This window comes from Onychostoma macrolepis, chromosome 15 (assembly GCF_012432095.1).
Source record: "Onychostoma macrolepis isolate SWU-2019 chromosome 15, ASM1243209v1, whole genome shotgun sequence".
In the NCBI taxonomy this organism is placed as follows: domain Eukaryota; kingdom Metazoa; phylum Chordata; class Actinopteri; order Cypriniformes; family Cyprinidae; genus Onychostoma; species Onychostoma macrolepis.
Genome location: NC_081169.1, coordinates 26272276 through 26299775, shown reverse-complemented (window position 1 = coordinate 26299775; position 27500 = coordinate 26272276). Strand labels below are relative to the sequence as shown.

The 27500-nt window shown below is 36.5% G+C and overlaps 2 protein-coding genes across 3 annotated transcripts in view; one reads left to right on the top strand and one right to left on the bottom strand.

Moving 5' to 3' along the window:
- The window catches only part of kcnj13 (potassium inwardly rectifying channel subfamily J member 13), a 20577-nt gene extending 3482 nt beyond the window's left edge, over positions 1-17095 (top strand). Inside the window, exons 2-4 of one of the 2 annotated variants that reach the window (XM_058745357.1) lie at positions 4599-4835; positions 4933-5446; positions 14266-17095. In XM_058745357.1, coding sequence (XP_058601340.1) covers positions 4963-5446; positions 14266-14864 — 1083 coding nt within the window. In that variant the 5' untranslated portion in view covers positions 4599-4835; positions 4933-4962 and the 3' untranslated portion in view covers positions 14865-17095. The remainder of the gene's footprint in view (positions 1-4598; positions 4836-4932; positions 5447-14265) is intronic. The other variant, XM_058745356.1, reaches the window with a different exon arrangement.
- efhd1 (EF-hand domain family, member D1) lies at positions 15305-27500 on the bottom strand. Its single transcript, XM_058745358.1, has 4 exons — positions 27143-27500; positions 20892-21039; positions 19359-19493; positions 15305-18402 (listed from the first exon to the last, which is right to left on the bottom strand). The coding sequence occupies exons 1-4, from the start codon at positions 27439-27441 to the stop codon at positions 18268-18270; spliced, it is 717 nt and encodes a 238-aa protein (XP_058601341.1). The 5' UTR covers positions 27442-27500; the 3' UTR covers positions 15305-18267.

Here is a 27500-nt window from a genome sequence, read left to right as displayed (position 1 = left end):
CTGGCTCTTACATGTTTAAACTGGCAAAGCTTACATGAGTTTAGTTTAAATACAGATATCAACGTGTGTTGTTCAGTTCTCACCTGTGCGCGCGCGCTATCAGCAAGAGTGAATGGTTTGTCCACTTTTTTTTTTTTTTTTCATCGCTGTTGTTGCAATGTACAGGGAAGCCAGAATGCGCATCCATCAACATAAGAACACATTATCCGAACCCTGTTTTTTTACGTGTTATTTATAACAAACCATATTGCAGATGCGTTGTCAGATTTAAGTTGAACCGCGGTCCTAGCGCGTGCCGAACCGTATGTGGAGAACCGTAAGGTTCGATTTTTTTTTCCGCGAACCGTTCCACCCCACACACATATATATTAGAATAAAAATGGTTCCACTCTGTATACATTACTGAGGCAGTTCAGTAATTTAGTGTTTTTTGTTGTTTTTTTAATGCGGATTGTTTTTCTTTTTCTTGGTTTTTAATAAAACCTTAAAACCATAAATAAAATAAGAATAAAAAAAGAATAAAAATTGCGCCAGAATAGTGTAATTATGGAATGTATGGAAAGAAACTTTAAGTAAAATCTTTCATGAATATTATCCTAAATTTCTGTCTGTTCCATTGTTGTTATTGTCAATCAAAATTAGAACTGTTAGTTAAATTAAGCTGACATAAAACAAAACATAAATATTTGATGAAAAACTTGAGATCTTAAAAACGTAAACAAAAATGATTATTAAAATAAAAAAACTGAAATATCTAAAGTATTAAAATTACTGTATATATGCTAAACTATGTATAAACGTCATATATATATATATGAAGCGGCACAATTGTTTTCAACATTGATAATCACAAAAAAGCACCAAATCAGCATATTAGAATGATTTCTGAAGGATCATGTGACACTGAAGTCTTTAAATTAGAAATTTGTCAATTTTCCATCACATGAATAAATTACTTTTAAAATACATTAAAACAGAAAAAAAAAAATTTTCACGATATTACAATTTTTACTGTATTTTGATCAAATTTATGTAGCCTTGGTAAGTATAATTATATTTAATAATTTATTCTTTTCCCTATTATTTTTAATTTCCAGTAAATATATTAATATTGCAAAATTCTACATTGAAACTGTCTTGTTTAAGTTCACCAGAAACACCACCAAACTTTTAGGGACTTCTTAACCCCGAAATCCCATTTTAACCCCTGGCAGGGACCAAGGTCAGGTCACAATACACTAGAATTTGAAGATTTAAGTAAACCTCACTCATCTTCAGCCAGCAATTTTCCCCCATTAGGAAAACATCCAGAAGTGGAACATTCCCTCTCCTCACCGGGAGAGAAGCCGGAGGGCAAGTTAACATTTGTTAAATGAAAATGTGACACTCCTCTTATTTACAGTTTAACCTGAAGCGTTGGCATCCAAACAGCCTCACGCTCAGGCACTTTCATTTAGTGCGGCTGCATAATATTTACAGACACATTTAACTTGTTATACAAGTGACTGGTACACTAGTCTTTGTCAGCTTCTCTAGCACACAATCTAATATCATTAAACAGAGTGACACGTTGAAAAAACTTTGTGCTACTGGAGTTCTTTTTTCTTTTTATTATTATTTCAGTGCTTTGCTTTTTAGTGTCAGACTAATTACTCGCAGTCGTCTGGTAGAGAGAGACACAGCACAAAAAAAAGAGCGGATTAAACACACATTCCTGCTGTCCTTTCCACACACACACCCCACTGAGAAACATCACCAATTAAATCACCTGGCAGCCACATCAGTGCAGAAGTACACACACTACACAACATCTCTGCCTTCCCTTCCTCAATAATAACACAGGTGACTAATGTTCATACTGCTGGTTAAAATGTCGAAGGAATAGTTCACCCGAAAATCTGTTGTTGTCATCCTTAATGTAGTTGCAAATTAAAAAGAAACTTTTTTATATTACGACTGCCAAGTGTAAAAAATATATATATATATATATATAAAATATATATATATATATAAAATATATATATACATATATATATATATATATATATATATATATACAGTCATGGGCAAAAATATCGGCACCCTTGGTAAATATGATCAAAGAAGACTGTGAAAATTAATCTGCATTGTTAATCCTTTTGATCTTTTATTTAAAAAAATTCACAAAAATCTAACCTTTCATTGGATAATAAGAATTTAAAATGGGGGGAAATATCATTATGAAATAAATGTTTTTCTCTAATACATTGGCCACAATTAACGGCACCCTTTTATTCAATACTTTTTTGAAACCTCCATTTGCCAGTTTAACAGCTCTAAATTATCTCCTATAATGCCTGATGAGGTTAGAGAACACCTGACAAGAGATCAGAGACCATTCCTTCATCCAGAATCACTCCAGACCCTTTAGATTCCCAGCTCCATGTTGGTGCTTCTTCTCTTCAGTTCACTCATTTTCTACAGGGTTCAGGTCAGAGGACTGGAATGGCCCGCAGAAGCTTGGTTTTGTGCTCAGTGACCCATTTTTGTGTTGTTTTTGAGGTCTGTGTTTGGATTATTGTACGGTTGGAAGATCCAAACATGGCCCATTATAAGATTTCTAACAGAGTTAGTCACTTATTGATTTTTATCTGTTGGTATTTGATAGAATCCGTGATGCCATGTGTCTAAACAAGATGTCCAGGACCTCCAGCAGAAATATAGGCCCACAACATCAAAAATACAGCAGTATATTTCATTGTACACATGGGGTACTTTTTATCCCTGTGTTCACCAAACCCATCTTGAGTGTTTGCTGCTAAAAAAGCTCATTTTTTAGCTTCATTTGACCATAGAAGCAAGTCCCATTTAAAGTTCCAGTCGTGTCTGATAACTGAATATGCTGGAGTTGGTTTTTGGATGAGCAAGGATAATTTTTCTTGAAACCCTCCCAAACAACATGTGGTGATATAGGTGCTGTTTGACAATTAGTTTTTTTTAAGGTTTTCTGACCCCGAGACTCAACTATTTTCTGCAATTCTCCAGCTGTGGTCCTTGGAGAGTCTTTAGCTGCTCAAACTCTCCTTCTCACCGGGCATTAGGACGATATAGAGACACGTCCTCTTCCAGGCAGTTTCGTAACATTTTATGCTGATTGGAAATTCTTAATTATTGCTTTAATTAAATGGGAATTTTCACTGCTCTAGCTCTTTTCTTAAAGCCACTTCACTAATTTGTGAAGCTCAATTATCTTTTGCTGCACATCAGACATATATTATTTGGTTTTTCTCATTATGATGGATGATTAAGGGAATTTGGGCTTTGTTTTCCCTCCTATTTATATTTCTGTGAAACAGGTAGCCATGGCTGGATAATTTCATGTTCATAATCACCCTGGAGTGCTCAAAATTGTGAATATGAATGGGAATATACTTCAGAGATATTTTACTCATAAGAATTTCTAGGGGTGCCAATAGTGTCCAACATGTATTTGAGAAAAACATTTATTTCATAATGATATTTCCCCCATTTTAAATTCTTATTATCCAATGAAAGGTTAGATTTTTGTGAATTTTTAATTTTTTTTAATTAACAATGCAGATTAATTTTCACAGCCTTCTTTGATCATGTTTACCAAGGATGCCGATATTTTTGGCCATGACTGTATATATATATATATATATATATATATATATATATATATATATGTGTGTGTGTGTGTGTGTGTGTGTGTATTTCTACATAGCTTTGATTTAGCTTTAATTTTTATTTCCATTTTAGTAATTTTTTGTAACTTTTGGTAACACTTTACAATAAGGTGTCATTTGTTAACATTAGTTAATGTATTAACTAACATGAACAAACAATGAACAATGCATGTATTACACTATTTATTAATCTTTGTTAATGTTAGTTAATGAAAATACAGTTGTTCATTGATTATTCATGTTAGTTCACAGTGCATTAACTAATGTTAACAAACACAACTTATGATTTTAATAATGCATTAGTAAATGCTGAAATTAACATTAACTAAGATTAATAAATGCTGTAGAAGTATTGTTCATTCTTAGTTCATGTTTACTAATGTTGTTAACTAATGAACCTTATTGTAAAGTGTTACCTAACTTTTTTATAATTTTGTTATGTTGTAAGATTTTTGGATTCATTTTTTAAGGTAAGTGGTTAAAATCAATTTATTTTAGCTACATTTAAATAAACTAATTTTGCTGAAAGTTAGTCAACTAAATTTGTTTATTTAAATGTAGCTAAAATAAATTGATTGCAACCGCTTACCTTAAATAAAATGGTATAATTTTTTCAATGTATATAGCTTTATTTTCAGTTTCAGTTTGAGTAATTTTAGATACTAAAACTTCATTTTAAAAAATAAGTTTCAGTTAGTTACCAATGCAAGTTTTTCATTTATTATTAACATTTGATTTTATTTCAATTACCAACATTGGTAATTTTTAAAAGTTTGTTTTAGTTAGCTAAAATACAAGTCCTCCATCCCTAATACTGTATTTATTTATTTATTTGCTTGCTTGCACTTGCTTGCTTGCTTACTTGCTTACTTACTTACTACTTATTATTTACTTATTTCCCCTGGGAAAAAGTTCATCCCTATTTTTGGGTCAAATATTTACACTAATTGCTAATAATCTAATAATTTACAGTATAATTGACATTAATAATCAAAAAATGAAGGCCTGTTTCCTCACAAATAAAAGTTTGGAGCATAATACACCTCATACAAATTCATAGTCTCCTTTTGTGTTTCACAGAACTAAATAGCGGGTAAACATACAGATTTTGATTGACATGTATTTGAAATTTCATTTTCATTATTTGAGGTGAACTTCCCTTTACGAACATTACATTTTCATATGCAGAAGTGTAGAAATGCAGCATGTGTAGCTGATATGAGGTGCTCTTTGCTCACCTTTCCAGGTGCTAGCCTCTTGCCAACTTTCCATCACCATGACAAGCACCACCAGTGACCAAAAGGCCGTCTCCTGCCCCCTGATGGCCAAACCTCCCCGTCAGCGGCTGGTCAGCAAGGACGGCCGGAGCCTGATGCGAGGCAGTACCCCGGGCTCCAGAGAGACGTGGTTCGGGGCCCTGCGGGACATGTGGGGGACGTGGCTGGCGCTGCGGTGGCGTTGGGTGGTGCTGGCATTCTGCGGCTCATTCCTGCTTCACTGGCTGCTGTTTGCGGTGTTGTGGTACCTGCTCGCCCGTGTCAATGGAGACCTGGAGGTGCCTGATCATGACTCTCCACCACCCGGGCATGTGCTGTGTGTCAAACACGTAACGGGCTTCACCGCCGCCTTCTCTTTCGCCCTCGAGACGCAGCTGACCATCGGCTACGGCACCATGTACCCCAACGCTGACTGCCCGACCGCCATAGCACTGCTCGCCCTGCAAATGCTGCTGGGGCTCATGCTGGAGGCCTTCATCACTGGTACACACCACACTCCAGTCTTCTACTTCATTGCATGAAGTCTATATAAGAGATATAACTTTCCTTGGAAATATAGATTTTAAATTAGTTTAGAGAAATTTACAATAATATTCCAGATTCAACACAAGTAAGGCTTAATCAACAAGCACCTAGCATTAAAAAAGTGTAAATGATATTGTGAGGACTCAAAAGCACAATGTTAGCTAATAATTTTACAAAAGCATTTACAACAACTCTTCTTACAGTTTGTTTATTATTTGTCTTGACGAACCTACTTTTTTAAAGTATATATATATATATACAGTATCTCACAAAAATGAGTACACCCCTCAGATTTCAGCGACCATTTTAGTATATCTTCTCAAGGAACAATACTATACAAATGAAACTCGGATATATTTTAGAGTAGTCAATGTGCAGCTTGTATAGCAGTACAAATTTACTGTCCTCTAAAAATAACTCAACATATAGCCATTATTGTATAAATAACTGGCTACAAAAATGAGTACACCCTAAGTGAACATGTCAAAACTGTGTCCAAAGTGTCAATATTTTGTAGGGGCGCCATTGTTATCTAGAACTGCCTTAATCCTCCTGGGCATGAAGTTCACCAGAGCTGCGCAGGTTGTTGCTGGGATCTTCTTCCACTCCTCCATAATGACATCACAGAACTGCTGGATGTTAGACACATGGCGCTTCTCCACCTTCAGCTTGAGGATGCCCCACAGGTGTTCAATAGGGTTCAGGTCTGGAGACATACTTGGCCACTCCATCACCTTCACCTTCAGCTTCGTCAGGAAGGCAGTTGTCATCTTGGCGGTGTGTTTGGGGTCATTATTATGTTGGAAAACAGCCGTTCGGTCCAGTTTCTGAAAGGAGGGCATCATGCTCTGTTTCAGAATATCACAGTACATGTTGGAATCCATGTTTTCCTCAATGAACCGCAGTTCCCCAGTACCAGCAGCACTCATGCAGCCCCAGACCATGATGCTACCACCACCATGATTGACTGTAGGCAAGACACAATTTTCTTGGTACTCACCAGGGCGTCACCACACATGCTGGACACCATCTGAGCCAAACAAGTATATCTTAGACTCATCAGACCACCGGACATGGTTCCAGTAATTCATGCTCTTGGACAGGTTGTCTTCTGCAAACTGTTTGCGGGCTTTCTTGTGAGCCAGCTTCAAAAGAGGCTTCCTTCTGGGACGACGGCCATGCAAACTGACTTGTTGCAGTGTGCGGCTTATGGTCTGACAAGCTGGCCTTCCACTTCTGCAACCTCTAAAACGATGCTGGCTGAGTATGCATCTGTTTTTGAAGCCAGTTTCTGCACCTGAAGCACAGCACGAGGTCTCAACTTCTTTGATCGACCCTTGCGAGGCCTGTTCCCGAGTGGAACCCTTCTTGGAAAACCTCTGTAAGCCACTGGCCACTGTACTGTAACTCAGTTTCAGGGTGTTACCAAACTTCTAGGCCATCTTTGTGGAGAGCAGCAATTCTGATTCTCAAATCCTGAGAGTTCTTTGTCATGAGGTGCCATGTTGAACATCCAGTGGTCAGTATGAGAGAACTGTACACAAAGCACCAAATTTTAACTGCTCTAATACAAGATAAACAAATTTGTATGGTCCTGTCAAGCAGACAAAAACATGAACATGATGAATAGGACATGTGGCTTTGCATGGTTAAATGACATGTAGCTGTTATCACTTAGGGTGTACTCACTTTTGTAGCCAGTTATTTAGACAATAATGGCTATATGTTGAGTTATTTTTAGAGGACAGTAAATTTGTACTGCTATACAAGCTGCACACTGACTACTCTAAAATATATCCAAGTTTCATTGTATAGTATTGTCCCTTGAGAAGATATATACTAGAAGATATACTAAAATGGTTGCTGAAATCTGAGGGGTGTACTCATTTTTGTGAGATACTGTATATATATTACACAATAACAAATTACGCAAGTAATAATTTATAATGATACATTTTATTTATTTACTGATTTATTCTATTTGCATTTTTTTGTTCCTTTTTATTCCATTCTAAAATTCAAATTTTCTATTTTCATTCTATTTCATTTTAGATTCATATTTTATATTAGTTGTTTTTCTATTTTCAGTTTCAGTTTCAGTTTGATTTTAACGTTTTAGTAATTTTGTTTAATACTTTTGTCATTTACATTAGTTTTTGTTTTTTGTTTTTACAAATATTTCTATATAGCTTTGACTAATTTTTATTTAAATAATTCCGTTTGTAGTTTTTGTTCATTTTTATTCTATTTTTTTTAATTGAAAATTCTAATTTTCCATTTTGATTCTATTCATTCTAGCAAATCCTTTATTAAAATTAATTGCACCTTCAAAAAAATAAAAAAATAAATAAAAATAAATAAATCACTTACCCCCATGTCGTTCCAAACCTGTAAAAGCTTTGTTCGTCTTCAGAACACAATTTAAGATATTCTGAATGAAAACCGGGAGATTTGTGACTGTCCCATTGACTGCCAAGTAAATTCCATTCTCAAGGTCCAGAAAAGTACAACCCGAATTCTGGAAATGTTGGGACGTTTTTTTTTACATTTGAATAAAATGAAAACTAAAAGACTCTCAAATCACATGAGCCAATATTTTATTTATAATAGAACATAGAGAACATAACAAATGTTTAAATGAAGAAATTTTACACTTTTATCCGCTAAATGAGCTCATTTCAAATTTGATATCTGCTACAGGTCTCAAAAAAGTTGGCACGGGGGCAACAATGGGCTGAAAAAGCAAGAAATATTGAAAAGATTCAGCTGGGAAAACATCTAGCAACTAATTAAGTTAATTGACATTATGTCTGTATCATGATTAAAAGGGATGTCTTAGAGAGGCAGAGTCTCTCAGAATTAAAGATGGGCAGGGGCTCTCCAATCTGTGAAAGAGTGCGTAAAAAGATTGTGGAATACGTCAAATTACAAAGGCTTTGCAAATCTAATCATCTACAGTGCATAACATCATCAAAAAATTCAGAGAAACTGGAGAAATCTCTGTGCGTAAGGGACAAGGCCAAAGACCTTTGTTGGATGCCCGTGGTCTTTGGGCCCTCAGATGACACTGCATCACTCATCGGCATGACTCTGTCATTGACATTACTAAATGGGCCCAGGAATACTTCCAGAAACCACTGTCGGTAAACACAATCCGCCGTGCCATCTGCAGATGCCAACTAAAGCTCTATCATGCAAAAAGGAAGCCATGTGTGAACATGGTCCAAAGCGCCGTCGTGTCCTGTGGGCCAAGGCTCATTTAAAATGGACTTTTTCAAAATGGAAAAGTGTTCTATGGTCAGACGAGTCCAAATTTGACATTCTTGTTGGAAATCACGGACGCCGTGTCCTCCGGGCTAAAGAGGGGGGAGACCTTCCAGTGTGTCATCAGCTTTGAGTTCAAAAGCCAGCATCTCTGATGGTATGGGGGTGCATAAGTGTATACGGTATGGGCAGCTTGCATGTTTTGGAAGGCACTATGAATGTTGAAAGGTTTATAAAGGTTTTATAAAGGCAACATATGCGCCCCTCCAGATGACATGTATTTCAGCAGGACAATGCAAAACCACATACTGCAGCTATTACAACAACATGGCTTCGTAGTAGAAGGGTTCGGGTGCTGAATTGGCCTGCCTGCAGTCCAGATCTTTCACCTATAGAGAACATTTGGAGCATCATTAAATGGAAAATACGTCAAAGACAACCTCGAACTCTTCAGCAGCTGTAAACCTGTATCAGGCAAGAATGGGACCAAATTCCAACACCAAAACTCCAGAAACTCATAACCTCGATGCCCAGACATCTTCAAACTGTTTTGAAAAGAAGAGGAGATGCTACACCATGGTAAACATGCCCCCGTCCCAACTATTTTGAGACCTGTAGCAGGCATCAAATTTGAAATGAGCTCATTTTGTGCATAAAATGTAAAAATTTCTCAGTTTAAACATTTGTTATGTTATCTATGTTCTATTGTGAATAAAATACTGGCTCATGTGATTTGAAAGTCTTTTAGTTTTCATTTATATCAGTGATTCAATCTGAACTTTATGAAGCAACAAGAATACTTTTTCTGCGCAAAGAAAACAAAAACAACGACTTTATTCAACAATTCGTCTCCTCTGCGTCAGCGTAGCACCATTTTGGAGAATATCTGCTGGACGCAAATAGCGTATGCTGTTCTATGTCGGCCACACCATAAGGATACGCTGTTTTTGTTCAAATCAAAGTGTAGAAAACGTATCCTTGTGGTGTGGTAATGTACAGAAAGGCTGGTAAAAAAAAAATCCCACTAAAATCATGTTAACATGTATATATATATATATATACACAAACACACACACACACAATAACCTATAGATAGAAGACTTCAGAGATACAGTATGTAGTTAGTCATGGGACTGAGTTCAAATGCTTTAAGCAAAGCACCAGTAAAAGACTCTTTGATGAGTATATTTTAAATAAAACTTGTCACGCGTACTTTGCCTCTGAACTATAGGGTAAATGTAAATGCATCAATTCAGGCTTTGTAAAGCAGACAATCCTGATACTGAAGCCCTCAGAGGAAATGCAAAAGGACCTGCAGATGTTCTGCTACTGAACTAGAAAATATAAATGGATGTAACATACACTAAAATCAGGGGTCCATGATACTTTAATGTTTTAGATTATTAAACCACCCATAAACACAAATACTGTAAGTGAACATACAAATGCAGCCAGAAACAACCAGCATGAACTTTTCAAGATGACAATGTTATCAAGGGGCCCTGTAATACACTTAGAAAGCCATCCGTTAACATTCCCATTCATCTTGATGGCAGTTTCTGTACTGGTGGCCCAGGAGTGAAGTACACAATCTGAATGCTGCCATCTTGGCTCAACTGCACTGAGATCTGCAGACAGGTTTGTGAGCCAATCAGCTGAGCTGCAGGTGTCATGTGACTAATCACACAAACAGGGAAAAATCCATATATACTTTTTAAAAATCATTTACTAGAATATAATGAAACCTTAGCTTACAAAAATTGTATTGGCTGTCAACTGGAGAAAAAAATGTAGAAAAACGTGTAGTTAGAGAATCTACCAGCAGGGACTGACTGCTCAGGTAAACCGGTCAAACCTATGGCCACTTCAGGAGTTTTGACCAAGATTGCGCAAAAATCAGAATTTAAGAATTATGTGTGTGAGCAGGAAGTTGAATTGGAATGACAGGAAGTGGAATTCACTAACCACAATTCAGATAATGGCAACAGATAATTGTATTTTGGGAAATTAAGTGTTTTTCCATTCTTGCCCATGCATATATAAAGTAGGAAATAAATAAATAAATAAATACATTTTGTGACATTTCAACCTAATCTTTCTGTCTCTAAACAATATATATATATATATATATATATATATACAGTGAGGAAAATAAGTATTTGAACACCCTGCTATTTTGCAAGTTCTCCCACTTGAAATCATGGAGGGTCTGAAATTGTCATCGAGGTGCATGTCCACTGTGAGAGACATAATCTAAAAAAAATCCAGAAATCACAATGTATGATTTTTAACTATTTATTTGTATGATACAGCTGCAAATAAGTATTTGAACACCTGAGAAAATCAATGTTAATATTTGGTACAGTAGCCTTTGTTTGCAATTACAGAGGTCAAACGTTTCCTGTAGTTTTTCACCAGGTTTGCACACACTGCAGGAGGGATTTTGGCCCACTCCTCCACACAGATCTTCTCTAGATCAGTCAGGTTTCTGGCCTGTCGCTGAGAAACACAGAGTTTGAGCTCCTCCAAAGATTCTCTATTGGGTTTAGGTCTGAGACTGGCTAGGCCACGCCAGAACCTTGATATGCTTCTTACAGAGCCACTCCTTGGTTATCCTGGCTGTGTGCTTGGTCATTGTCATGTTGGAAGACCCAGCCTCGACCCATCTTCAATGCTCTAACTGAGGGAAGGAGGTTGTTCCCCAAAATCTCGCAATACATGGCCCCGGTCATCCTCTCCTTAATACAGTGCAGTCGCCCTGTCCCATGTGCAGAAAAACACCCCAAAGCATGATGCTACCACCCCATGCTTCACAGTAGGGATGGTGTTCTTGGGATGGTACTCATCATTCTTCTTCCTCCAAACACGTTTAGTGGAATTATGACCAAAAGTTCTATTTTGGTCTCATCTGACCACATGACTTTCTCCCATGACTCCTCTGGATCATCCAAATGGTCATTGGCAAACTTAAGTCGGGCCTGGACATGTGCTGGTTTAAGCAGGGGAACCTTCCGTGCCATGCATGATTTCAAACCATGACGTCTTAGTGTATTACCAACAGTAACCTTGGAAACGGTGGTCCCAGCTCTTTTCAGGTCATTGACCAGCTCCTCCCGTGTAGTTCTGGGCTGATTTCTCACCTTTCTTAGGATCATTGAGACCCCACGAGGTGAGATCTTGGATGGAGCCCCAGTCCGAGGGAGATTGACAGTCATGTTTAGCTTCTTCCATTTTCTAATGATTGCTCCAACAGTGGACCTTTTTCACCAAGCTGCTTGGCAATTTCCCGTAGCCCTTTCCAGCCTGATGGAGGTGTACAAGTTTGTCTCTAGTGTCTTTGGACAGCTCTTTGGTCTTGGCCATGTTAGTAGTTGGATTCTTACTGATTGTATGGGGTGGACAGGTGTCTTTACGCAGCTAACGACCTCAAACAGGTGCATCTAATTTAGGATAATAAATGGAGTGGAGGTGGACATTTTAAAGGCAGACTAACAGGTCTTTGAGGGTCAGAATTCTAGCTGATAGACAGGTGTTCAAATACTTATTTGCAGCTGTATCATACAAATAAATAGTTAAAAATCATACATTGTGATTTCTGGATTTTTTTTAGATTATATCTCTCAAAGTGGACATGCACCTCGATGACAATTTCAGACCCTCCATGATTTCTAAGTGGGAGAACTTGCAAAATAGCAGGGTGTTCAAATACTTACTTTCCTCACTGTATATATATATATATATATATATATATATATACAGTGAGGAAAATAAGTATTTGAACACCCTGCTATTTTGCAAGTTCTCCCACTTGAAATCATGGAGGGTCTGAAATTGTCATCGAGGTGCATGTCCACTGTGAGAGACATAATCTAAAAAAAAAATCCAGAAATCACAATGTATGATTTTTAACTATTTATTTGTATGATACAGCTGCAAATAAGTATTTGAACACCTGAGAAAATCAATGTTAATATTTGGTACAGTAGCCTTTGTTTGCAATTACAGAGGTCAAACGTTTCCTGTAGTTTTTCACCAGGTTTGCACACACTGCAGGAGGGATTTTGGCCCACCTCCACACAGATCTTCTCTAGATCAGTCAGGTTTCTGGCCTGTCGCTGAGAAACACGGAGTTTGAGCTCCTCCAAAGATTCTCTATTGGGTTTAGGTCTGAGACTGGCTAGGCCACGCCAGAACCTTGATATGCTTCTTACAGAGCCACTCCTTGGTTATCCTGGCTGTGTGCTTCGGTCATTGTCATGTTGGAAGACCCAGCCTCGACCCATCTTCAATGCTCTAACTGAGGGAAGGAGGTTGTTCCCCAAAATCTCGCAATACATGGCCCCGGTCATCCTCTCCTTAATACAGTGCAGTCGCCTGTCCCATGTGCAGAAAAACACCCCAAAGATGATGCTACCACCCCATGCTTCACAGTAGGGATGGTGTTCTTGGGATGGTACTCATCATTCTTCTTCCTCCAAACACGTTTAGTGGAATTATGACCAAAAGTTCTATTTTGGTCTCATCTGACCACATGACTTTCTCCCATGACTCCTCTGGATCATCCAAATGGTCATTGGCAAACTTAAGTCGGGCCTGGACATGTGCTGGTTTAAGCAGGGGAACCTTCCGTGCCATGCATGATTTCAAACCATGACGTCTTAGTGTATTACCAACAGTAACCTTGGAAACGGTGGTCCCAGCTCTTTTCAGGTCATTGACCAGCTCCTCCCGTGTAGTTCTGGGCTGATTTCTCACCTTTCTTAGGATCATTGAGACCCCACGAGGTGAGATCTTGGATGGAGCCCCAGTCCGAGGGAGATTGACAGTCATGTTTAGCTTCTTCCATTTTCTAATGATTGCTCCAACAGTGGACCTTTTTCACCAAGCTGCTTGGCAATTTCCCGTAGCCCTTTCCAGCCTGATGGAGGTGTACAAGTTTGTCTCTAGTGTCTTTGGACAGCTCTTTGGTCTTGGCCATGTTAGTAGTTGGATTCTTACTGATTGTATGGGGTGGACAGGTGTCTTTACGCAGCTAACGACCTCAAACAGGTGCATCTAATTTAGGATAATAAATGGAGTGGAGGTGGACATTTTAAAGGCAGACTAACAGGTCTTTGAGGGTCAGAATTCTAGCTGATAGACAGGTGTTCAAATACTTATTTGCAGCTGTATCATACAAATAAATAGTTAAAAATCATACATTGTGATTTCTGGATTTTTTTTAGATTATATCTCTCAAAGTGGACATGCACCTCGATGACAATTTCAGACCCTCCATGATTTCTAAGTGGGAGAACTTGCAAAATAGCAGGGTGTTCAAATACTTACTTTCCTCACTGTATATATATATATATATATATATATATATATAATAAAATGTACAAATTTTCTATTGCTATTATTATTAAAATAAATACTTTCTTATTCAATAATTTATTTTGTAGATTTATTTACCATTTTGTTTTTATTTCAGTTCCCTTTTATTCAATTTCTTTTTTCCTGTCACTACTCAGGTGCATTTGTGGCTAAATTCTCCCGCCCTCAAAAGCACTGCGGTGGAATCCTGTTCAGCCCTCAGGCCGTAGTCTGCGAGGTCAGAGGTCAGCGTTGCCTGATGTTCCGCGTCTGTAACCTGCTTCCAAGGCCACTGGTGGATGTGTGCGTGAGCGCCGTTCTCTACGAAGAGCGTGACGATCATGAACTCCACCAAACCGCGATGGAATTCAGCGTAGATAACCTGGGGTCACGACCTTGCCCTCTTTTCCTGTCACCTCTGACCTTTTATCACCCTCTAACTCCATCCAGCCCTCTAAACAACGCCCCAAGCACCAAACACTTCGAGCTGGTGGTGTTCCTCACCGCTTCTCAGGAGAGCACAGGCTCTGGATACCATAAGAGGACCTCCTACCTGCCCGACGAGATCCAGTACGGCAGCTGCTTCACCAAGGTGATGTCTCGGCTCGGAAAAGGCCGGAGCAAAGCTGAAAGCATGCGTTATTTTGACACGCAGCCCTGTCCGCTCACACTCCCAAACACACACACCGGCGACGCACTGGAGAAAGAGCATGTGGTGGTCCAGATCAACGGAGAAGGCAGCGACCGGGTGGAGTAGCAGTGCTTTATTTTTTTGCAAGGGTGTGTGATTTCATAAGAATTCTCCGCTCATGAAACGGGCATTTCATTTCACGACACAACCTCCAGTTTATGACTGTTTTATCCCAAAAGACAACCTCAGTTAGTTATGATCTGATATGTCACCCTGTCCCGTTAGAAACCCATCAAAACCATTTTTGCTGCTATAGACACACTTGTGTTTTCCAGAGCAACACAGGTGAGTGACGGCGGCTTAAGATCTTGTTGGCAATAAGAAGAATCTCCAATATTTTATGACTGTAACTGACCATCTTCACCCTATGGACATTTTCACTGCATTACCTGTCTATATCTGAGTCAGAAGGGCCCTTTTTCAAAATATAAATTATTAAAGCGCTACACACAGTGCTGGGTAGATTACTACAAATTGTAGTCTGTTACTGTATACAAATTACGATGGAAATGATATTTTGTAATGCAATCTGTTGGATTACACATATTAGGTAATGTATTCAGATTACTTTTAGATTACTTTTGACCTAAAATATAGTTCATTCTTTGTGTTCAACATCATGAAGTGTTTTAAACATTACATTAAGCCGGGGATTCATGAATGAACTACAGGGGGTTTGTGAATTGATGAAAAGCTGGAAGACTTTCCAAGTGTATAAAAGCAGTAGAATTTTATAAAGGAAAATTTAAGAGAGAGAGAAAAAACTAGCGCAAATCAAATTATGAATACTGCCATTGTGTTAATATGTAATCATGTAATCTATAAAAAAAAGTAACTGTAATCTAATTATGAGCATTTTAAAATATAATGTAATCTAATTACAAGTACTTTTTTGGAATCTGATTACATCATCCAGATTACATGTAATCCGTCACTACCCAGCACTGGCTACACAGACAAGGGTCATCCTTGTCCATAAAGTATTTTTATCAAACTATATGAATGTTAGAAATAGTTCAACCAAAAATTAAAACTCTGCCATCATGTACTCTACAGAAGTGGATGTTCATATTCATATAGAGCGTTGCAGTGATGATGTATTTTTGTATTCCAACCCAGAAGTTCACATCACCCTGGTTCCCTCGACGAAAACCCAATGTCATTTTTACACAGTTTTTTGGATTATTACATAAATTATTGGTCGGTGGCCAACAAACTTTTTTAATTCCTTACATGTAAAAAGTAAAAAGCTAAAAATGGGCTATAAATAAACTACACCATGGTCGCGTGACTTTAAAGTCACCACCATTAAGCTTACAACAACTCCTTCAGTCTTTATTTATAACAGTTTCCCTGAAAGTCTGAGTTAAAATAGCTTGCAATAGCTTGATTATAAACACAAAGAGGCTGTAAAAGCAGACTAGAAGTGAGAAGATAAGTTTATCTGTTTGGCACAATGACGTTTAATGTCGCGATCAGCCTCTGTAGTCCCATTTATATACTTGCTAGCGACCTCCTTTTTGAAGACAAGTGAAAGATTAAAAAAAAAAAAACTAAGGAGTATTACTAATGGGTTTTTATGTCGTAGAGTAAAATATCTTGAGCTTGTGTTAACCACAGACTTAAATTAAGGCATTTAACAAAAAGCCCAATCAAAAAAACCCACTGGCTTCAGAAACCAGAAGTCAACCAAATGTTTGTTTCTGGGTTTTGGCCTACAAAAATATCATCCCTGCAGCACTCGTATTACATTTGGTTGAACTATACCTTTAAAGTGTTCATTAACACCCCTATTAAGTGCCTACTGACAAACTTTTATTTTTCCCACCAAAGTCACAAAATGGACTCTTGGATGAAGAGATCGAATATTGAACTTAACATTAACGGTTATGTAAATAAAGTATATAGATAAATAAATAGATTATTTACTAGATTATTTTGGGGAAATAAAATCTCAATATTATCAGTGCAATGCAATCCATGCAATAAATTTTTTTTTTAAAATAGCACAATCTTATTGGTGGCACAACACTGTCTGATTTTTTACTCTGTAGGTGATTATGCACATGTACTGTTAATCAGGAAAGACTGACTGCTTTCACTTTATTATTATATGTATAAAGCATGATTGTTAAACTCTGGATGGCTGGGAAAGAATTGTAGTAATTCAGTTTCCTGCAAACAGGCCACTAATCAAATTCTTTCAAGCTACACTGAGTGGAAACTGATCTGTAAAAGAAATGTCTTTATTTTGATATGTGGAACACAAGACTGGATTAAAATATCTGTGAAAATGTTGTGGTTGTTTTTTTTAATCCTTACAGAACATTTTATGCCTTATTAGCAGTAAATATTACATAGTTAAACACAATATACGTCATCAAAACACTAGTTTTGCATGTTTTGTTGACCAATTCCTGTGCTGCCACCTACAAGCGCTTCAGAGAAAATGAATGCCACTGATACAATTATTACAGTACATTTTGCACATATAAAATTATATATATATATATATATATATATATATATATTATTTTAAGAGTTCAGATGCAAAAGTCTCTAAGTGCTGTCTGGAATTTTCATCTCTGGAATTTTAATTATACACAGTTTTAAATATAATAGTATATAAATAACACTTAAAACACTCTTGCCATATAGGGCCTATAATAGTGTATAGTAGGGTTAGACATGCAAATGAATAAAATTACATTATAATATAATATAATACCCACATAAATATATTGCAATATAATGTAGGTATAATGTAAATATAAATATAATGTAGATTCACGGAAATGTCATTTTAAAAAACATGCAAAAATATTTTTTTTGAAAAATACAGTGATTTTAATGGGCTTTACGTAATTGGCAAAACACTAGAGTTACAGGTAGATTTTATGAACATCTGATAAAATACAATTAAACAAAAATTAACAACAATATTTAGCTGACAAATATGTAGAAAACAGTCAACAAAAAAGAGAAAACAGAACAAAATGCTTGATTAAAATCTATAAAAAATAAAAATATTTCTTGACCCTTTGTTTCCATGGTTTATTTTCTCTCAGTTGGTCATAATCAATATTTAGTCCACGACACCAACTGCATGTATTTAAAATTATGATTAACACTGAATAACTTTACAATAAACGTTTTTGTTTCTAAAAATATATAGTTGCTTAGATTAAAATAGAAGCACAATCTAGTCTATTAGAGTTTAAGTCCTACATTAGAAGTCTCCTGAAATTTCACTCACGTCATCTCGTCTTCTCCACAGCCGTCACCCACGAAACAAATTCCTCATGCATATTTCAGGATAGCTGTAAGCGGCTAATAACGCTAATGCTACTTGTTCAGTGTTCGGCTGTGGTTTTGATTACACATAGGTGTGAGGTACAAGAAGCAGGTGTGTGCATGCGTGTATGTGCTTGTGTGCAAGTAAACTGTGTAGATCTGCAGAACTATAGTTTTAGGAGCAGAATGTGGACTGCAGCTCTTTAAATGCAGCACGCCGTTGTTTTCTTTCCAGTTCCATCCTCTTCTTCTCTTCCTGTTCTTCTCGTATCTCTGCTTCAAACTTACTGCGCACGGACAGAGCCTGAACCTACCAAACACACACAAAATACACAATACATGTGTCATACGCCTACAACATAAAAAATAAAAATAAATGCATTACTATTGCAGTTGTCCTTATAAAACAATTTATAAATTAATTTCTTGTTAAGTGTATTTACTAAACTTGAAGCTAAAGACCATAGACCATATCAGCAAAACTAAAAGTAGCAAAAAAAAAAAAAGAAAAAGTAGTTTTCATTAACAGAAATAAAGGTGAAATAAAATCAAATATTAGATTAAAACATAAAGCTAAACTTAAAATGTTGTCTTGGCAATTAATTAAAATAAATCAGTTCTAAAAAATTCAAATGTATTAAAATGATTTAATAAAGCACTTTACTTGTCAAGTAAAACAAACTTAAATTAAAATAAAAACTAAAAATATGCAAATACAAACTAATTAAAAATCTTAAATATTATAACTGTGTATAAATAACACTTGCCATATAAGGTCTAACACACTATATAGCAACACTTCCTAAATGAGACTATGATCATGCACATGCAAAATGCTGAGTAAAGTTAATTAAAATATAATATAATTATTTAAATTATTATTAAAAATAAAGACGTATGCATAATCATGTAAAAAATGTAAAAGGATTCACTGAAATGTAATGTAAAATGTAACAAATAATTTTTAAACATGCAAAAAAAATTGCAAATATTTGACAATTCATTTAATACAATAAATTATATTTTGAAAGGTTAACATTAAAAGAATGTACTTTTAGTAAATAATTTAGGACATAGAGGTTCGACTAAAAAAACAAAACAAAAACCTTTTTATAGTGTAACAACTGTCCTCTGTAACACTATTGATGTGTTCTTTGATGTCAGCCTTTCATGTACTTACACTATTTGACCACAAGGGGGAGCCTAAGAGCTCGGGACAAGTGTTTGCCCATGCATCAAAACACACAAACATAAAACCCCACAAACCTTTGCCTCAAAGAAATCCCTTGCTCCAAGAACGCCTTCGGTCGAGACGTCGATCTCTGAAAGTCGAGCGAGAGCCATCAGTCCGCTCTCTTCCTGCAGCTCACCTGCTGCGGCCCTCCGGAAGATCAGCAGGAACTGACACAGAGATGGACAGATTAGGCATATAGGGAAATTTCAATGGCTTAAAGGTTATCAGCATTTCTATGCAATTCTAAAAATAAACACAAAAGAATCTGATATCAGTTGCCATGTCAGCATATAAACCATCAATTCAGCTTTGTTTTTATTTCCCAAAATAAAAGACACTGCAGATCTACACAGTATACTAAAGAGAAGGTTCTTTAAAATTTTATTTTGGTTGTAAAAATTGAACTGCAATTTTGTTTAAATGATTTTTAGATCATGTCCAAACAGAACTGATTTCAGTGAGGGGAAGGAGAGGCCAAAAATGACCTTATATCGGGTTTCCCCCCTTTCTCTGCACAATCTGTCTGTGTGTGTGTGTGTGTGTGTGTGTGTGTGTGCGTAATCTCATCCATGTGGAATGTCTGTCCAATCTGAAGAATGAGAGCAGCATCTGACACACAACAGAATGACTGTACCGAACACAGCTGCACTGTCACCTGTTTGTGTGCTGGGGGTCACATTTAGAAAACTGATCAGGTGTTTTAGTAGTAAAAGTTGTAGTTTTGTAATAAAATTTATAAAGTGATTTTATGTACATAGAAAGCATATAAATTCCAGTTAAGTGTCTACTTTAATGTTTTAAAAACTTTTGTAAATAATAAAATGTCAAAATATGGGTGAAATTTCAACGTTCCATTGCAATTCAGTGTAACATATATATTTATGTAAAAATGAAACAATACTTATTCTGACCTGTACTTAATAAAATATATAAAAGAAAAAGTGATCATATAAAACTTTATCATATTTTAAATGATTACATACTTCTTGATGACAAATGCGTAAAACCTATTTTGAAAGACAGTGGCAAAGATTGGCTGAACTTTGATACTTTTTTAATGTCATCTCATGGTAAAAATTTATGACAGTCTTTATTTTTTTGCTCAGAACAAATACAATAAATATAAATAAATAAAATAAAACCAAGCTCTTATTGTTTTGAGGCTTGAAAACCCATTTTGTCTTTGACCCTTATACACACACTTTAGAACTTAAATACTTAAAAATAATATATATATATATATATATATGATATTTTGAATCCTACACGTGTGTGGTTCCTTTTTCATGTAAATCTATAGAATTGTACATTTGCCAGGTGAAAATCATCTAGTGTGATTAAATGTAATTGACATTTAAATGTGAAGCCACATCAGAACTGTAATCAGAGATGTTATCTCTTACAAACGTGCTGTGATCGGATCATCTGAGTAAGTGAGTCTAAAGTGTTTGCATGGAGTGTAATTTCTCAAAAGATTGAATCACTATATTAAATCAGTCATCAGGGACGATGATAAGACTTCAAGCTGTAACTATACCGTGAAAGACACACGCATATACACACACCTCTCTGTAACTGAGTTTGCCATCATAATCTTCATCCACCTCCTTGATCATGTTCTTTAAGCCCAGATGAGTCTGAGGAGCTCCAAGTTTCTCCATCATCAGCTTCAGTTCCATCAGATCAATGAAGCCGTCTTTACCGGAGTCAAATCTACACACAGAGACATATAAAAAAATTTAATAAAATAACAAATGCTTTAAAGGAATAGTTCACCTAAAAGTAAAATTCTGTTATTGTTAACACTCTCTTGTACTCTTTTTCCATTATGATGACAATTAATTTAATCACAACCATTAAATAAAAAATGAGCATTATTAGTAAAACCATTTAAATTTAAATGAAATAAAAATTTAATATTTAAATTTGGTCATGTGACACTGAAGACTATAGTAATGATGATGAAAATTTTGCTTTGCATTACAGGAATTACATCAATTATATTTTACAAAATATTACAATAGAAAACAGTTATTTTAAATTGTATTCCCCCCCCCCACAATATTACTGTTTTCACTGTATTTTTGATCAAATACATGCAACCTTGGTGAGCATAAGATATTTTTGCTCTTACAAAATCTGACCGACCCCAAACTTTTGAACGCTATATGCTGTTTCAGACCAATTCACATTGCATTCTAGCATATGTATTCCATCAGCCTGAACTAGCGACACTCAGGAGTGAGAGTTGACATGAAGATTTATCCAGTCGCAGCAGAGGGAGACCAGCAGAACAGCAGGTGGAGAGTGACGGCAGAAACAGCAGGAAAAAGAGATCCTAACAGAGGAGAGTATTTATAGAGTCTCACCCAGCTGTTGCCACACCAACCAGCAAGATCGCGTGTGTGTGCGAGAGAAAGAGAGAGAAGTGTTTGCCTTGAACATTATGTGAAAGTGAAGAGGCTGAGATTGAAGGAGTGGGCACGTGTTTCTATTTCGGTTCGAGTGATGCTTTTAGAAAGAACTTGCTCATTGTGGCAGAAAAGTACAGGTGAACATCACCTCATTTCTACTTCTCTCCCTCTCCACATATGAAAGAAAGGCATGAATGAGATCACATTTATATTCACCTATACAGCAAAATAGACAAAGTCAGATTTTACTTCTGAAAGAAGTCACAATAATCTCACGTGGATGTTAGAAGTGATCTCATTATGAAATTTGGCATTATCTGACTTGCTCACCAATGGATCCTCTGAATCGTCAGAATGAGAGTCCAAACAGCTGATAAAAACATCACAATAATCCACAAGCAATCCACACCACTCCAGTCCATCAGTTAATGTCTTGTGAACTGAAAATCTGTGTTTGTAATAAACTTAAAACCATCTGTTCTGGCTAAAATATGAGTCCTCTATCCATAATATTGCTTTCACCAGTGAAAAAGTCATTTAATCTAAATCAGGAGAGAAATATACACAGATCAAGCACTGTTTGCAAATGAAAAGAGTCTAAAACAGTTTTAAACAAATATGCTGGTGGATTTTAATGTGAGAGATTACAGGCGATGGACTTTTATGAATTATGGACTCATATTTTGGCCAGAAATGATGGTTGAAAGTAAAATACCCTAATGAATGATTAGTTTCTTACAAACACGCAGCTTTTCACTTCATAAGACATTAATTGCTGGACTGGAGTGGTGTGGATTATTGTGATGTTTTTATCAACTGTTTGGACTCTCATTCTGACGGCACCCATTCACTGCAGAGGATCCATTGCTGAGCAAGTGATGTAATGATAATTTATCCAAATGTGATGAAAAAACAAACTCATGTACATCTTGGATGGCCCGAGGGAGAGTACATTCTCAGGAAATTTTCATTTTTGGACAAACAATTTCTTATTTGCATTAAATGTTACTAATCATCTAACCTGCAATCCACATTAAATGTATTAAATCACATCTAACATTTCAGCAAATGTGCATGTTTTTATTTCTCCTAAGGTATTTCAAAGAGAAACATCTGAGACAATGTGAATGTTTATCAGGGTGTTTCATATCTTTGTTCTGAATGGCCGTCTAATCTCATCTCCTGAGCTCATTGTTTCTGAAAGGTCATAAATAGCTCAACCTTCACTGTTAAAGTGCTGCATAAAAGCCAATTTATTAACCATTTCACGCAAAATCCTCACTTTCTTTCTTTGTTCGATGCTGTTTTAACAGCCCCCACTAAGACATGCTCACACTTGCCTGCCCTGATTAAAAGACAACTGGGAATCTGCTGGCCAGAACAGCAACTGCTTTCAGCAACTGGCAACACACTCCTACACACACAGCCCTGAAATGTGTGTGGATGCAAGAAAACACAAACTGCCCTGACGTAATTGCGGGTGCATCGCATGTTTTTGTGTGTGGACGCTCTCTTTGTCCTCTCTGGTTTCCTGCTGTGGTATTTATAGATGCCAAGGCTCGGGGCAGAGATTCAGCTATAGAGCCTGGCATTCAGAGCACTGCAGTCCGCAGATATGCTGAGAACAGCTATATGAACTACTTGAAGCAGCATGAAACGGGTCAGGGTTAACAAGAGTGACCTGGTACTGTATGTGAGAGAAAGTGAAAAAGAGAGAGAGAGAGAAAGAGAGAATAACAAACAGAAAGAGGAGGATGAGGTTGGCATATTGGTCCTGCCCTCTGCATTCCGGACACATTCCAGGTCAACAGCCCTCCCTGTGCTAAAGAGGCTTGAATGGAGAAAACAAAGAAATATGCACACTTATACAAAGATATAATTGGATATCTGTGACCCTGGACCACAAAACCAGTCTTAAGTGTCAATTTTTCAAAATTGAGATTTATACATCATCTGAAAGCTGAATAAATAAGCTTAGGATCGGGCAATATTTGGCTGAGATACAACTATTTGAAAATCTAGAATCTGAGGGTGCAAAAAAAAATCAAAATATTGAGAAAAATCGCCTTTAAAGTTGTCCAAATGAATTCTTGGCAATGCATATTACTGATCAAAAATGAAGTTTGCTACAAATACACCCCAGCGACTTAAGACTGGTTTTGTGGTCCAGGGTCACATTTGATTAAAAATACAGTAAAAACTGTAATATTGTTAAATATTATTTCAATTTAAAATAACTGTTTTCTGTTTGAAAATATTTTAAAATCTAATTTATTCCTGTGATGCAAAGCTGAATTTTCAGCATCATTACTCCAGTCTTCAGTGTCACATGATCCTTCAGAAATCATTCTAATATTCTGATTTGATGCTCAAGAAAGATTTTTTTTATTACTATTATCAACGTTGGAAACAGTTGTGCAGCTTCGTATTTTTGCAAAAACTGATATGCTTTTTTCAGGATTTTTTTTTGATGAATAGAAAGTTCAAAAGAAAAGCAAAAGCAAATAGAAATATTTTCTAACATTCTAAATGTCCTTGCTAAATAAAGGCATTAATTTCTTGTATTGTACTGAGCCCAAACTTACATGAATTTCTATCCATCTATCTATGGTAGTGTGCTAATTCAGAAGTGTGTAGGTGCGAGTTGTGTTTATGAATGTGTTAACTCTGCTTTTGACCCATTTTCCTCTTATATATGACATCTTTTTTCATCTCTGATGAAACTGGGTTGAACTGATCTGAAGTGGGCCAGAGCATGTACTTCTATGACTTAAACAGACACACCTTTCGGTCCTGATGTAACCTAGTCTTATGGGACATCCACACTTTCATATCCTGTACAGTTTGGGTTAGTTTTCTATAACAGTATAATCTAAGACTTGACTGAGCGTTACTGTTAATGAAGCAAAGAGCAAAACATTAGACTATTTTATGTGCAGAACAAAAAAACATCATCCTCATCTTAAAGTCTCTGTAAGGCATAATTAACCTCGGGATCAGCTAAAAACAAATCTGTTAACATGCTTATGCGTGCATAACTCTGGAAAAATCATGACCTGGCAGCAGAGGATGACATGCAGTCTCTGTGGTGAAACGGCATTAAACACTTATTATCTGGAGGGTTTTGATGCACTACTGATAACCCAGTTCTGAATTTGATGGGATTAAATGAATAAAAATATGATATGATAAAAATGAATGAAGGTATTTCATCAACTCTGCATGTAACCAAAAAGACTCCCTCTCATCATAGGCTCCTCCAAGTCCCTGCATGTAAACACATGCACAAAACAGACAAAGATGGCATTGTTGCTCATGGAGTGGGTTCCATGGGGACGTCGAGTTTGTGAGTGGACCCTTGTACTGAAATAATGAGGGAAACCAGGACAATGGCTGTTCAGAGATACACCCCAGCGACTTAAGACTGGTTTTGTGGTCCAGGGTCACATTTGATTAAAAATACAGTAAAAACTGTAATATTGTTAAATATTATTTCAATTTAAAATAACTGTTTTCTGTTTGAAAATATTTTAAAATCTAATTTATTCCTGTGATGCAAAGCTGAATTTTCAGCATCATTACTCCAGTCTTCAGTGTCACATGATCCTTCAGAAATCATTCTAATATTCTGATTTGATGCTCAAGAAAGATTTTTTTTATTACTATTATCAACGTTGGAAACAGTTGTGCAGCTTCGTATTTTTGCAAAAACTGATATGCTTTTTTCAGGATTTTTTTTTGATGAATAGAAAGTTCAAAAGAAAAGCAAAAGCAAATAGAAATATTTTCTAACATTCTAAATGTCCTTGCTAAATAAAGGCATTAATTTCTTGTATTGTACTGAGCCCAAACTTACATGAATTTCTATCCATCTATCTATCTATCTATGGTAGTGTGCTAATTCAGAAGTGTGTAGGTGCGAGTTGTGTTTATGAATGTGTTAACTCTGCTTTTGACCCATTTTCCTCTTATATATGACATCTTTTTTCATCTCTGATGAAACTGGGTTGAACTGATCTGAAGTGGGCCAGAGCATGTACTTCTATGACTTAAACAGACACACCTTTCGGTCCTGATGTAACCTAGTCTTATGGGACATCCACACTTTCATATCCTGTACAGTTTGGGTTAGTTTTCTATAACAGTATAATCTAAGACTTGACTGAGCGTTACTGTTAATGAAGCAAAGAGCAAAACATTAGACTATTTTATGTGCAGAACAAAAAAACATCATCCTCATCTTAAAGTCTCTGTAAGGCATAATTAACCTCGGGATCAGCTAAAAACAAATCTGTTAACATGCTTATGCGTGCATAACTCTGGAAAAATCATGACCTGGCAGCAGAGGATGACATGCAGTCTCTGTGGTGAAACGGCATTAAACACTTATTATCTGGAGGGTTTTGATGCACTACTGATAACCCAGTTCTGAATTTGATGGGATTAAATGAATAAAAATATGATATGATAAAAATGAATGAAGGTATTTCATCAACTCTGCATGTAACCAAAAAGACTCCCTCTCATCATAGGCTCCTCCAAGTCCCTGCATGTAAACACATGCACAAAACAGACAAAGATGGCATTGTTGCTCATGGAGTGGGTTCCATGGGGACGTCGAGTTTGTGAGTGGACCCTTGTACTGAAATAATGAGGGAAACCAGGACAATGGCTGTTCAGAGAGAGACCCCAGAGCAAAACATTATTTTGGCACTGTACAAGGATGCTCATAGAGAGCATTCATGTTCATTTAATATGAGCTTCAGAATCCATTGGTCATTTCTTGTTATTTTACACACACTATATTTTTGGTAAATAATTCTCCATGTGCATAATTTAATTTAATTTTCAATGCTTTTGCAATATAAATGCACCTGTCACGATACTTGTTGATTGTTGAACTCATGATTAATGTTACATTCATATTCATTTTTATTTTCCTCATAGTGTTAATTTTTTATTTTATGCACTGCATTGTTTTATATTTTTATACCATCATAAAACTACCGGTTTACTCCATTCACACTGTTTTATTTACTATTTTATTTTAAACTCAATACACTTTTAATGGTACTAAAGCACAATAAATTTAAATTTAAATTTAATGAAATGACTGAGATAAAATAACAATCAAGAAAATAATAGACAAAAGATCAAAAATAATAAAGGAGGGATTTCATTTAAAAGAAGCATCATTCATTCAAACCCAAGAACACAATGATCCCAAAACTCTCTGACGCACACAAACTTCACTCTTGTTACGGCCTAAAATAACGTTTACCAAACAGCCTACCAGTTAAATGCATTCGCAGCTTGATTAACTTGGATAAATCTTAATTTAGATAAATATATTTGATAACGACAGCAGGTGAATTTTAAATGGTGTTGATTAATGAACTGACCTCTTGAACATTTTCTCCATGTCTTTGATCTGTTTGCGCGAGAACTCTTTAAACTCGGTGTAGGGGTTGAAAACCTTCATCTGCTTGGGTTTCGCCGTTCCGTCATGGATGTCCAGTCTGCGGTTGAGTTTCTCCGTCAGTTCAGAGCTGGCGTCGCCGTTCACGGCAGCAGTGCTGGGTCTCTCCGGCGGCGGCTGCTCCTCGTCCGCTCCTGTCTGCGCCGGTGAGCCGGGTTTGGTGTCACGCTGCTCCGCGTCCAGCCTGCGCTGCAGCTTCCGTGCGAGCTCCTCGGATGACATTGCGGACTGAGATGCTCTGCCTCTCACGATCAGCTGTTTCTGATCACTAGTCTAGAGTT